The following is a 14,292-nucleotide window of genomic DNA, read 5'->3' as shown; positions in this document are numbered from 1 at the left end:
CTGCGTCATATTTTTGCTTCATTTGCTTATTCTTTACCTTTCTCTCTTGAACTTCTTAGCTTTATTACCCTGTCTTTTTCTATAATCACTGTTCTTTAAATAGTGCTAATAAAAATGATCATCTTTGGTATTTTGCCTTTTAACAACATGGTCTCTTGAACATTTTCTCTCTCACTTTCTTGACTAGCTTTTTGTCTTCAAATGTCTTATCCTTGTGTTCCTGATGCTTGGGTAGCTCTAGCTCATCACTTTTCTACTGCTGTTTTCTTACATACTTTTCTCCTGAAGTCCCATCACTGCTTTCCAAAATACTACTTTTGTGACCTGCTACTCTGAGCTTTGCATTATCTTTCATGTCATCTTCTCTGCCTGAAATAGGCACCCCCTCCTTTTCACACATTATCACTTTTTGCACATCTCATTGGTTTAAAAACTACTACAGTATTTCTCTCACTCCATGTATGTGACATTTGAAAAATTCTTTTTCAGTGAGGTGTGGTGAAGAAGAACAGTATGCATTAATATTGAGTTAACTCAGGGGGGCACTGTATAGAAAAGAAGTTTGGGATAACAATGGACCCATAGAATGTACTAGGTACAACATGCTAGGTTATACATCTCTAGAAAAATAAGGTGCCTTTGCTGTATATTCTTATCAGGTTGCTTATTGTTACAGTGTTTAAAGGATAGATAGAAATAACAAATGATGAACCTGAGTCATTCTAGAAGAACAATTCCAGAGTATAGAGAAATCTGAAATTTCTACTTCCTGGGTGGCATTGTGAAATACCTTGTGAGGATCTTAGTCTATATAGTACCTTGGTAAACTTTATAGAACCTTTAAACAAGGATTATGATATTGTTAGTGCACATTTTTGGATTACAAAACAGAATAGGAAAATGTTTACCCTCAAAAAAATTTACTATTACAATTTTAGACATTTTGTAGGGGAAATACAGTTAGTAGCTTGCAGCATAGAAGTGTTTTTTTAGAAAATATGCTAGATTGTACAGTTCATCTGGATGTTTCTGTAGATTTTGTAGGTAGCTAGCATCTGTACCATTAACCGTGCTAGCGGGAAATGATGCCTAAATTTAATACATTAAATGGTGCTCATATACCTGAATTATAACTCTAGAGCAATTGAATGTTTTAAGCATGCATTTTAGTTGACAGTCTTCAAAGGGAAAGGAAGAATGTTATTTCTTCTTTTTTTCCAAGGAAAAAATACCATAAATCAAATTAAAAATGAAGGGAATTCGGTGTCTGGTAAAGGTGGAAATTCTTGAACCTTTCAGAAATGTATCTGACATTGCTCATCATTAGTCCTTGGAATTTAGGTTGAAGACTCTCTTTAGTTTGCTGTAACAAGTCTCTCTAGAAATGAGCATGCAGCTGTCAGCTGCATATCCTGAGGCTCTGAGTTTCCAGTGAGGTATCAAATCTGTAGGAAGATGGCTGATGACATCACTATTTCTCAAACGTGCCCATGTCAAATGTCACTTTCTATAATTAGCTATAAAACACATGCTTACAATAATTCTAAAATGGAATTGCTATCTCAGCTGAACAGTGTGCCTTGCAATTGAATAGTATCTGTTATGTTCTGGAGTAGGTAGATATAAATCCTTAGGTAAGAAATAGCCTTGTTGATGACTCTAACAAAGATGTAGCTGAAGGAGAAATTGTTGGAGTGGAGAAAACTGTAAGAGCTTTAAAATTAATATAATGAATGTCTTTAATAACACATATCATTATATAGTAAATAAAGAAGCAAATAAGTAACAGGCAAAAGTAAGTCAAGGTCAGCGTGGATGAAATTTCCTGGTATCCTAAGCAATTTGTTAACATCGTTGACATTTTTCAAAACTGAATTTTAATTAGGTTTAAGTATCAAACTCATGAAGACATTCCAGAAATATTTACATTCAATAGCTTGTGATGTAAATAAGGGATAAACATACAATCATGTAAGGTAACAGAGTGTGTTATGCAGTATAATTACTGTAGGTGTCTTTTATGAAAGACTATCTCTTGTGCTTTTTGCCAATAGAAATAAAATAACTAGAAATACTATTCAAATATGTTTTGATTTTGATTGTTTTGGGAAGGGATGTTTTTTGGCTTTATCTAGTTTGTTTGTATTTTCATTTGTTTGGTTGTTGTTTTTTTTTACTTTCTAGATAGTATAGTGTAGCATCCAAGCACATGATGTTGTACTTGGGTCAGGGTAATCCCAGGCATCAGTACAGACTGAGAGAAGAACTCCTTGAGAGCAGCCCTACCAAGAAGGACTTGGGGGTCCTGGTGGACAAGAAGCTTGACATGAGCCAGCTATGTGCCCTTGCAGCCCAGAAGGCCAACTGTATCCTGGGCTACGTCAACAGAGAGGTGGCCAGCAGAGAAAGGAAGGGAATTGTCCCCCTCTACTCAGCCCTTGTGAGGTCCTATCTGGAGTACCGTGTCCAGGCCTGGGGCCTCAGTACTGAAAGGATGCAGAGATATTGGAGTGAGTACAGAGGAGGACCACAAAGATGATGAAAGGGCTGGAGCACCTCTCCTATGAAGAGAGAGCTGGGCTTGTTCAGCCCAAAGAAGAAAAGGGCTTCAAGGAGACCTCATTGTGATGTTCCAGTACTTAAAGGAAGCTTATGAACAGGCAGGAGACCAACTTTCTACATGGAAAGACAGTGATGGAACAAAAGGGAATGGCTTTAAGTTAAAATGGAGGAAATGTAGATTAGATGTTAGGAAGAAATTCTTTACCTAGAGGGTGGGGAAGCATGGGAACAAGTTGCCCAAAGAAGCTGTGGATGCCCCGTCCGTGCAGGCATTCAAAGCCAGGTTGGATGAGGCCCTGGGCAGCTGAGCTGGTGGGTGGCAGCCCTGCCCACAGCAGGGGGTTGCAACTGTATGGTCCTAAAGGTCCCTTCCAACCCAACCAATTCTATATGAGTTCTGATCTAACGCTTCACGTATTCCAAAAGATTCACTTGGGGAGTGTGTTCCCTTTAGACAATGAGCTGATACAAGGAGTAATTTTAAAATCTCAAAATTTATGTCTTGTACTGGAAGATGGTGAGAGGAGATAGTAGACAGAAAAGAGAGTGTTTTTCCCTAAACATCTTTTCTAACATCTGAATTTACTTGCTCTACCGCTGATTCACATATAAGGGTCAGTCTGACCTTAAGAATTAGATTGTTTATGGAGGTTATAAATCTTTCTCCTAGCCTTCCTTACCTCATTGAGAGATTTTCTTTTCTTGAGTATAATTTACATATATTTATGTATATGTATGTGTGTGTATATATATACATATATATATAGACACGTGTATAGAGAGTAATATATATATATATATATATTCAATCACGCATACATGTGTATATATATGTACACCACTCTGTTGATAAACATTCTTTGGAACCACCCTGATAGCAGGTTGGCCTATTAGTAACTGAGCACTTCTGTTTCCAAGCAATTTTTGGAAAAAAAAGCCAACCTGAAAACCAACACACTAGACTTCACTTAAGTTTTATAAATCATTTTGGGACCATGAAATGTAATATCTTAACTGAAATAAAGCTGCGATTAAAATTTAATAAGGAAAGAAATTAAGAAAAATGTTTGCTTATAAATTATTCAGAAAGTTGACTGTCCTTGCTTACGTGCTTCCTAATATTAGAAGTTGGTCAGGACAAAGAGAAGAATAAGTGCAAAAAGGCAGATCTCTTTTATCATATACAACTGGGGTTATAGGACTCCATCTGAAACGGACAGTTTGGGTTAGGCTCTCCATAGCTTCTGTGTAGGGTTGCACTTACAAAGCTTCTTTTCCATGCTGAATCAGAAGTTTCATCTACTGAGTTTTCCCAATTCGTCCCTTTCCTTTAAGAATAACTTCTGGGAGATAAACCCTCAAATTTTGTTTATTTGTGAGGGATGACTGCAGCCATGGTACTCGCTACACATTATGAAACATACAACAGCATTATCTTGCCTAATGTTAATCTTTAAGGTCTTGCTGCTTTCACCTTGAATGATGCTTTCACCTTCATGATGCTGCTGGAAGGGTGAAAATCTGAGGCAGCTGCAGGCCAAACAGACATCTGTTTAGAAATTAGACACATATTGGATGACTTTATTACAAACTTTTATGTCTTCCAAATAAATGTGACAGAGAATTGAATACTTGCCTTATTCCTAAGTGTGAACCCTGGAAAAACTCATAATTTTAGGAACCTTGCTGTTACTACTTTTCATGTCTCTTGTGTGAATCATGTGGAAATCACTTGTGGTTCTTCAGAAGAATGTGAAACTAAACTTGGTACAAATTGTGGATGTGTAAAACACGTTTCACTGACTCAGGAAAAAGCTTTTCATTAGAGCTGATAACATCTTCCTTTAAATTACAAAGTTTCTTGAAACACAGAGATTCCACAGAAGGTAAAAAAAAACAACCAAACAAAAAAGCAAGCCCAGTAAAGCCTTAGGAAAGACTCAGGCAGTAACATGTGCCCTATTCGGACAATGCAATCTTTCTTAGCACGGATGAGAGTAGCACATAAAATATGAACTCCCACCTCTCCTGTGTAAAAACCTCAGAAAAAAAAGTACTGTAGACTTAAAACTGTTGGCTCCATTGATGAAGAAAAATATAAATTAATTTTACCTCTCTTACCATCTGATTAGTAACTAGTTGCATGTAAAGAATGGTTTTGCTGGAGTTACTATATCCTTTATCTGCTATTTAAACAGTTAACGCATCTGTTTGGAACTCAGTCTTACCATCAGGCTGCTTTTTTGAATCACAGTTACAATGATTTCTTCTTGCAGTTCCTATTTTTGTGTGAACTGGTATTATATAACCACAATATTTGTCCTTTTGTTTCCAACGCAGACTTGATTTATGGCTCAGTGTTTTGTTTGGTTGTGTTTGGATTGTGAAGAGACTTCAAAATAAAAAATGTTTTTCGAAAGCTTAGGTTCTGCCTAGGAAGGGGGAAAAATTCAGTGACCTACATTTTATATTTGTTTCTGTTAGAATAAATGATGTGTTAGTTTTACATGCTGAAGACATTTGAATACATCAAGTTTCTGAAGTAATATGATTTTATCCGATCTCAGTATTCATTTAGTAATCTCCTAGTCTTTAACATATGATCTTAAACAGGGAAAATAAGATTGGCATATAATTCATTCTCTGAGTTTATTGCACCTGAAATTTCATTTTTTACAGCTAAATAGAACTGGAGAAATTCTGTGGAGATCATGTAGTGTCAACTCTAAGATCTGATGTGCAACTTCTGAAAGCTGCCATCTCTGTTCTGTTGGTGTTGGATCGGTTTTATGTTATGTAGCCAAAAAGAGCAACTGGCAGTAGGAAACTTGTGAATTATCTGACATCATGTGTTGTGCTTCTCATTGCTCTATTAGCAAACAAACAAAACCCTCTTTCTCTGTGTAGTACCTTGAAGAAAAGTTAAACTTGGAAAGGAGGCCCGTGTTCCAAGCAGCACAGTGGTTTGGCTCAGGGCAACGTAGTTGACATTCATTATTATGTGTCAGTACTTATTTGTAAAGTTTGGTATGCATTGCATTCATTGATGTTTTGAGATTCGCAAAAGCTATGGGCACATAATCCTTGGTAAACTGCTCTAGGTGACCCTTCTTGAGCCACATGTGTTGGACTAGATGACCTCCAGATGCCCCTTCCAACTTCAAGCAATCTCTGACTCTGTTATATACCAAAACTTTTGCAAGCCTTTGGGTAGTTGACACCAGTGAGTTCTTATCCGAGGTTAAATCAAAATTGTTCAAAAGGAAAAAGATTGAAGTTAAAAATTAACTTATCTCACCTTCATAAAATTAAATAATGCAACAGTGATTGTTCCACACAGGGTGTCCACTGTCACTGTCCTTAAGGTTTGTGCAAATATGTCTGTACGAAAGAATTGTTAAAAGCTGAGGAAATTAAGAAGCAGCTTCAGATTTCATTGTTTTTGGAACGAGAAGAATTAGAATATTTTTTGTAATGTCATTAACTTTGATAACTTGTAGAACATTTATTTATTGTTATGAAGTGAGTGTAAATAATAAACAGAAATGTCTCTGAGATGTTTCTTGGCTTCATGCTGCTTCCACATTGATCAGCAATAGGAAATGCAACAATTGCAGTTCACTATCTCTACAGTGTCTGCCACAGGCATTCCTCTACTCAATTAAAAGCTTTATCGTATCAGTCCTAAATGTATCAGTCCTTCCCATTGCTATGGGAACTTGGTTACTCTCAGCTAGTGGGAGAGCTGTATTCCCTCTGAGCTACTATGCACAGGGGGCAGCTGATGTCATAGTAAGTAAAACTCATCAACTCTGACATCTTGTTTGTAGAACTGCAGTCATTTAGTTGGGTAAGAATGTTGTGGTCGCTTACAAAAATAGAAGCTTTTGATGAACATCCTGCAGTGCAATCTACATCAATAATTTATTGGTGGATTATGATGGTTTTTCTGCTACTCAGAGCTTCAGTGAGTCTACAGGAGATGTGAACCAAGTAGTTCTGTTCAGACATTCTCTTTCTGCATATCAAGAAAATATTCTTGGAAATTAAACTGTTTATTGTCCACAAAGAGAATATGAATCTTTATAAGGTCATGTAACAAAAAGGACCAGAGTTTTTTGGAGAGTTGTTCTTGTAATGCCTGAAAAGTTGAAGCTGCTTGATAATGAAACAAGAGAATATATGAAGTTCTCTTCTTTAGCTTTGATTAAAAAAAAATCTTTTATAAAATGTAGTGCTTGTTTTGGGGTTCATGCCCTTAAGTTAGCCTTACTATGCATAGTTCTCTGTGTTCAGATAACTTTCTTGTCGCTTTTCTAATCATTAATATAGGCCGAGTCTAAAGTATTTTGACTTTCTTTTTGATTGTTTTCTTTCTAGGAACATTTGGACATTGTGTTGAGGGACATGATTTAGCAAGTATTGGTGATGGGTGGATGATTGGATTGGGTGATCCTGTGGGTCTTTTCCATCCTTGGTGATTCTATGATTCTGTGATTCCACTGTCAGTAGAATACTAATTCCTATAAAAATTCTATTTGTTACTTGATAATCTTGCTATTATTTTAGACAATAATGCACTACCTTATTCTGGTTATCCCTATGCTACATTTTATTTCAAAGAATTTCCATATGATGTTGCATCTTCCTGTCAAAGTCACTGTGCTTGTTTGTGTGACTGACGATTTGAAAGTATGGTACAAGGTTCGTTTAAAATATCTACTATATTTTGAGATGTGGCTTTTCTAATTCTGTAATAAATTACAGTAATCTTTTCTTCCAAAAATTACCTGAGTTTACATATGTTATCCTTTTCAAAATAAACGTAATTTTGCTGTGATCTTTAACAATCAAATTAATTGAGAGGTTTGGGGTAGGAAAATGAGCGTATAGTGTCCCTACAAGCAATACTTACTACAAACTCTGCATTAATCTTTTGATGGTAATTTTCTTTCTCTCTTTTCCAGCACACATAATCAGTATAAAATCTAATTACCTGTTTCCCGTATTGAGATCGTTTAAATCTACCCTTTGAGCTTTATTGACTTCGGATTTTTTAAATTGTAATTAAAAAAAGCTGTTGCAAGAAGGAATTACTTATTTCACTCAAGATGTTGCTACTCAACCTATAGATACCTAATAGTGTAGAGCTATAGTGCACTTGATCCCAGAATTACCTTTGAAAGAAGATAGGATAACTGTGTATGACAGTTTAAATGCCGGTATAGCTCTGCAAGTTCGTTTTTCAGAGTGAATAACCACAGAGAAGTTATGTCTGTAGACAAAGTGCTCTTAAGCTTCAGTGGTTTGTTAGAGGAATCCATTGAGCACAGTGAAGATGTGTGTGTGTATGTTTTATGCGCACACAAAAAGGCTGGCTAATTTGTTCCGCTTGGCTTCAAGGCCTGAATTTTTACAGTGTGTATGTCTAGAATATTTTCTTTTCATTTAGCAAAGTAAACTTAGAGTGCATCCTTTATTTTTTATACAGCTTAAGTCTGAAAATAAGTAATAATGACATCTTGTTGCTGTGCAGGTTTATGCTGTGAGGCATTCAGTGTGCTAGCTAGTATCCAATAAGTTGTAATGAAAGCCTACAGAAGTTCACATAAGCTAGTGGTCTCTTTTTTCCAGTGTTAGCTTTTCATAAACTGTCTGACCAGCTCTGCTATTGTCTGATTCCAGGTATTAGAGACCTACTTCATCTATCTTTTTGTAGGAATTCAGTTCAGCTTGAATATCCTGCTGGGTGGCTGCTGTGGAGAAATAACTTAGGTTAGAAAACCAGGTTGTTTCATTTTCATCTAAAGCTAAAGTAGTGGTTTCTAGCTGTTTACTCAGTGAAATGTATTCTTATACACAATCAGGAGAGCTGTAGGGTGTCATATTTCTTCATTTGTGGATTTTTCAATATGAGTGAATTTCTCATGTTAGAACATATTATGTGCAAGTGTTGCATCTCGTTTTAAAAGATGGATTTTGTAACTTGATTTAAGCATATACCCTGAATCAAACATGTAATTGCCTTTGGCCTTTGTTCTGCCACCCACAGTTATACTGAGTAATAAGTACCTTTATATTCCAAACAATTCTCCAGATTTTAAACAAATATCTGTCCTGCTGAGTAGTTACAATGGTCTAGCAGAAGAAATTTAGAGATGTAATTATCCGTACATGTTGAGAAAGTTAAGAAGGCTTTGCACTGTCATTTTAACAGAGAAATAAGAAAGCTGTTTGACTTCTTAGGCATTTCAGAATTTCCTGAACATAGTGGTCGTGTCATATAATGATATTGTGTATGATAGGTTGGCTAGAGAAATTTATTTGTAAATGTCAAAGTCACACAGATTGCCTGCTTTTCATTGGGGCAGTCCACGAGTGGATTAACTTAGCAATTAACAACTTCAGATGGCTCTTGGCCTAATTATTTTTCAAATACTCTTGAAATTAGGTCACACCAGCTGGATATATTCTGATTGAAATGTAATCGAGAAGTTATATGTCCATCTGTGTACGTAGATAATTAGATAGATGTATACAACTCACAGATGTGAAGAACAATTATCATCGCATATATTCTGGATGTCTGATTTTTCCTTTCAACCACTGTGAAGTTTAACTTGGGGAATAAGAGGAAGACCGATCTAGTTTTTCTATGCATGTTTACTACGAGCAACCAACCCTAAAAATGCAAGTTCATCTATAAGAGATATTCTCTACTCTTTCAGTCTTACTTTCTTTCAGCCTCGGTAAACACATATAAAAGCCAGGGCAGCTTTTTTCAGCACTTAACATGATGTAGTAATTCCAGTGAAAACAGAGGTTTGCAATGTTAAGTGAGGTCCTGACGCTGAGTCCTGTGTTTGGGCAGAAGCCTCCTTGGGGACTCATGATATACAGTAAAGCAGCACAATACAGTTGGCTTTTCTTAAGTTAGATGGCAACATGTAGGTTACAGAGTAGATCAAATCCTGTTTTGGCATTCACACCTCAGTGTTTTGGGAAGGACAAGCATCAACACATACAATGAACATTTGCAGATTTGTTGTATGGACAGCATTAACGTTTTTAATGAAGAATTCCATGCGTTGATGTAACTTTTCTAAAGAAACAAATTTCAGCCATCCATTCCTTAAGATAAGCTAACATGAATTTTAGATGAAGAGAAATATCGTTCTTATTGCTGCCTGATTTTTTCTTTGTCTACTTTCAACTCTTCTTTCTCATCAGTGGATATTCAAAATGTTTGGACATTTAATTTCTTTCCACCTTTCCACCTCTTCCATCCTGCCCTGTGTCAAGGTCTATTGATAGAGCTGTGTAGATCTTCTAAAGAACTACAGATTTCCTCATGAAAAGAGAATGGGAGAAAGTTTCTGTCTCCAGTGAGTGCAAAAGAAATGCAGAACTCATTGAATTTGTGTAGAGAAGGATTTTATTTTAAATAGTAAAGCAGGTATGGTTTGCAGTTCCTCTCCTCTCTTTGGAGTTATTTTTCAACTGTTGCTTAAGAAGATTTGGGTAAATATTGTAACTTGACAGGGACCGAATGGAGTCTTTTCTATTCTGATTGAGGTATTTGAATAATAAGCTGTGTTAGCAGTAAGAAATTGTGTGTAACCTGGGTGGACAGCGATTTTGATTCACTTTTGTAGTGGAGACTTACAGATATATGTGATTATATATATATGTTATTAATTTAAATGAAAATAATTTTTAAAATATACTGTCATCCATAGTCATTGCCATCTGGCTGGCCTCTGTTCAAATTACAAACAGGAGTTTGCATTTCCTTCAGGCATGAGCACTGCAATAGCAAACATGAGTATATTGCAGGAAGGGTGTCCCTCTTTAGCTTGCTTTGCTTTCTAAGGAAGGGTTAAAGTTCAGCAGGATTGTCACTTACCTCACATCTGCTGTACCCTCATTTTTTGTGGTCAATGGAAATTTTTCCTGACACATTTCATAGTTCTTCCCTGGAAAGAAGGTATTGCTGTCAAAGGAATAGTAGCTGTCAAAGACTGGTATGTATTGAGTAAATTTATTGACCTCAGAAAAAGCTGCCTTCGGGCTGTAGAATGCACCAGTAACAAAGGCTAAATAAAAGGCAGCGATGTGAGCCAAACAACAAACAAACAGCAAAAAAAGAAACATCAAAAGAAGTCTCAGAAGTGCTGCTATGAATGGAGTGGTACTGTCAGAAGAGTTGCTGAGTTTAGGTACTACATATTTTCTTTTGTTTTTTTTTTATTTTTTATTTTTTTAGTGTAGAGTTTCTGAGAAGAGTTTCCATGATAATAATAATAATATGTTCTTACAAAAGACATTTGTGAGCTTTTCCTACTTTTTCTCTCACAACTGGGGGAAACTAAATTAATTCAGTTGAGCAGGATTGACAGTATGTCAGACAGCTTTTCTCACCCACTTCTGCATTCCCACAGTTTTGCCTCTGTGTGTCAGAACTATTTTCATCTTGGGTGCCAAGTGTGATGAAATCATGCGGGCTTTGTGTTCTTGTCTTTGTTAGAGCCTAGTTAATAGTAAGATGCTAATATTAATAGACAAATGTGAAATAGAGTTTTTAGATCTCTCCTGTGGGAATGAAATTCTGCACTCAAGTGTTTTGAGTGCCAGACGTAATTTACACTTAGGAAAATCTGCATACCCTGTTGTTCAGAAATATTTCAGATGTGACATATTTTTACTGCCTTCCAGTGTCTTTACATTTATGAAAGTCATTACAAAGTGGAAATTCAAGAAAAAAGCCCAAGGCAGATAATTATTTGTAGTCATTTTTTACTCTAGTTAGTTTCTGGAGAACAGAAAATAGTGACATTTAATTGTATAGCTTACAATTCTGAAAGGAGTACTTATCTGTGCTGCCCCTAACAACATTCTTATGTATGTTGGCTAAATGTAACATCCAAAGCATGGACTGAATTGTGTTCACTTACATCACCAAACCAACAGAATTAATGTTTGGCTGTATACTTAGCTTATAGAATACATTGAAAATCCCCTGGAATATTTCCTTAAAGTGTTGGGGCTGAATAACAACGAAGCAGAAGAAAAGTGATAACCACAGATAAGTAACCACAGAGAAAACAGCTGGAAATTGGATTTAGGATGTTGAGATGTCACTTGTTCTTTGATCTTGATTCCTTCTATACAATTTTTACTGATCTGTGCAGCTTTCTTGCCAGTCCTTAAGTAAACGTGTAAACTCTTCTAGTATTCTCACCAGAGTTACCATTATTTCTGTCTTCTCTAAAGACTGAGATCATCCTAATGATTTATGCAATCTGGCACTAATCACAAGTTAGTGTTGTCTGTCTGGGAGCTGTGAGTTACCTATGCAGAGCCAGAGCATTAACTAGCTCTCCAAAAACAAAATACGTGATTTTGTGATGCAAAAAAACCCCATGATTTTACATTTGTGTTTTTCCTTCTCTTGGCCCCAGTGCCCATTCATAACACCATGGGCAATCATCTTTTATTCTCCTTAATTTAATTCCTTATTGTTCCATGAGTTATTTCTGTCTAATAAGCAACCTGTGACTGTATCTTCATAGACTGTGGGGCTTGGTTGTAAAATCTGCAACTATTTAAGCTTGAACCAGAAATGATAACTATTAATGGAGGCAGTCTGATATGTGGATTCTGATAATTTAGTCCCTAAGTAACATGTTCAAGGAGCAAAAGTTGGTTTGTTTTTCTCTTTGCATTTGTCTATTATTTGTCTGCCCAATGTAGAAATGGGCAAACAGGAAGGATAATTAATAGAAGCTTTGCTTTTATTTCCATGCTGGGATTTCTGAGAGAAGGGTTTAGTTCTACAGCTTATTGTAGTAGTCTTAAAAATGCATGTAGAGATGCATTTGCTTCATATTATACAACATGAATATACTTGTGTTTTGGTGGAGTTGTGCAGTTTGTGAGTTGATAGATTTGAGTGAAGTGGAGGAAGCCTCAACTCTTCTACTTTTCCTCTCCTTGGTTAAAGTTCAGATGAACAGGCAAATAATAAGAAAACTCTGCTTCTGCCCTGTGCTTTATTGTGTTGCATAGGAGGCATTGGGATAAATCAGTCATGAGTAAAGCTAAACACGGAAGTATCAGTTGTTAGGGACAGAAAGCCTGCTGACAGCAGTTTCAAATAAAGGAAATTTGCGTGTTATGCTGTCAGCTCTGAGCTGTAGTTGGAAGCTGGCCATTTAATATTTTACTGCAAACAGTACTGTGTTTGATATCCTGTACCCATGGAGCTTATCAGTATATTGTTGGTTTTTTGCAAGGTGTTAGAAAATTAAAGATAGAACTAAGGTGGATATTTGGAACAGTGAGTCAGCCTAGCTTAAGCAAACACTTGTTATACTGCATGGCTGTGAAAGGTAAGAGATTTTTGTTGCATCAAATCTCACACCTGTAACATAAGATATATGGGTAAGTCCAGTGTGGTGATACCTTTGCTGGACCATTCTGAACTGAAGCAGTTTTTCCTTTATCTGTACATTTGGTAGAGGTTGAAATAGACTATAATAATGAAATCTAAGGAATATTATCATCACAGATTTTGTTTACCTGTGTAAGAATTGTGCAACTGTAAAAATTGATTGAGCAACTCAAGGAAAAATAGAATTCCAAAAGGAAAATATTTTGCTATTATAGCCTCTGTCTCATCTAAGAGCTTACACTGTTTATGATGTAAAATGTAGCAATTGCTGTTAAAAACTGTTCATAGAATCATAGAATGGCCTGGGTTGAAAAGGACCACAACGATCATCCAGTTTCCACCCCCCTGCTATGTGCAGGGTCGCCAACCACCAGACCAGGCTGCCCAGAGCCACATCCAGCCTGGCCTTGAATGCCTCCAGGGATGGGGCATCCACAGCCTCCTTGGGCAGCCTGTTCCAGTGCATCACCACCCTCTGTGAGAAAAAATTCCTCCTAAAATCCAACTTAAATCTCCCCTGTCTCAGTTTAAAACTATTCCCCTTTGTCCAAACACTGTCACCCCATGTTGATAGTGAATGAATTCCATCTGAATAAGCTCTGACAGAGATTAGGAGACTCACCTTTTACCACTGAGCTACTACAGCTGTATTCTCAGATCAAGTTCAAGAATTCTGAAAAGTAGAGATATTTGTTCCTCTTAGAAAAGAGATCTTTTATGTTTTTGCACTTCAGCGTAACTCAGTTCCTCTGTATTTCATTTAACGTTGCCTGTTTTTCTACATTCCAGGGACACCACTGTACAAAGTCTTACCCTACAGCCTTCTGTTAAAGATGGTCTTATTATATATGAAGATTCACCGCTGGTCAGTAGTAACGTTTGATTTGTATATTTGGAAATATTTAATTAAGTACTTAAACATGATGACTTTTCAGATAAAATCCCTTATGATTTAATTATTTATGTAGGATAGTCCATGAATGTGGTAACATCAACTTTTGCCTTAGTCACATTTGCTGTGTTTTCTGTGCCAAATACAACAAGTCTGCACACAGCCAAAATGAGCATGGAAAGTAAATAGGTTTGTGTTAACCTGACACATTCTAACTGATACAGTGGTATTTCTCTGCTTCTCTTTTGCAGTATCTAAAATGCCTCACACCTACCTGCAAAACATTACTCCAAACAGTTCTTTCAGTTACTCTACAGTTCTTTCAGCTTCACGCTGACAGATGTGAACTATTGCATGCTTTACTGTCAGCATTCCTGGTCTAAGT

At 36.5% G+C, this 14,292-nt stretch overlaps 1 protein-coding gene across 1 annotated transcript in view; it reads left to right on the top strand.

Annotated features, from left to right (window-relative positions):
- The window catches only part of VWA8 (von Willebrand factor A domain containing 8), a 181,262-nt gene that overhangs the window by 81,942 nt on the left and 85,028 nt on the right, over positions 1-14,292 (top strand). The window contains exon 22 of the mRNA XM_425624.8: positions 13,805-13,880. Within this exon, the coding sequence (XP_425624.5) occupies positions 13,805-13,880 (76 nt within the window). The remainder of the gene's footprint in view (positions 1-13,804; positions 13,881-14,292) is intronic.

This window comes from Gallus gallus, chromosome 1 (genome assembly GCF_016699485.2).
Source record: "Gallus gallus isolate bGalGal1 chromosome 1, bGalGal1.mat.broiler.GRCg7b, whole genome shotgun sequence".
NCBI lineage: Eukaryota > Metazoa > Chordata > Aves > Galliformes > Phasianidae > Gallus > Gallus gallus.
This window is presented reverse-complemented; position numbering and strand designations above follow the sequence as displayed.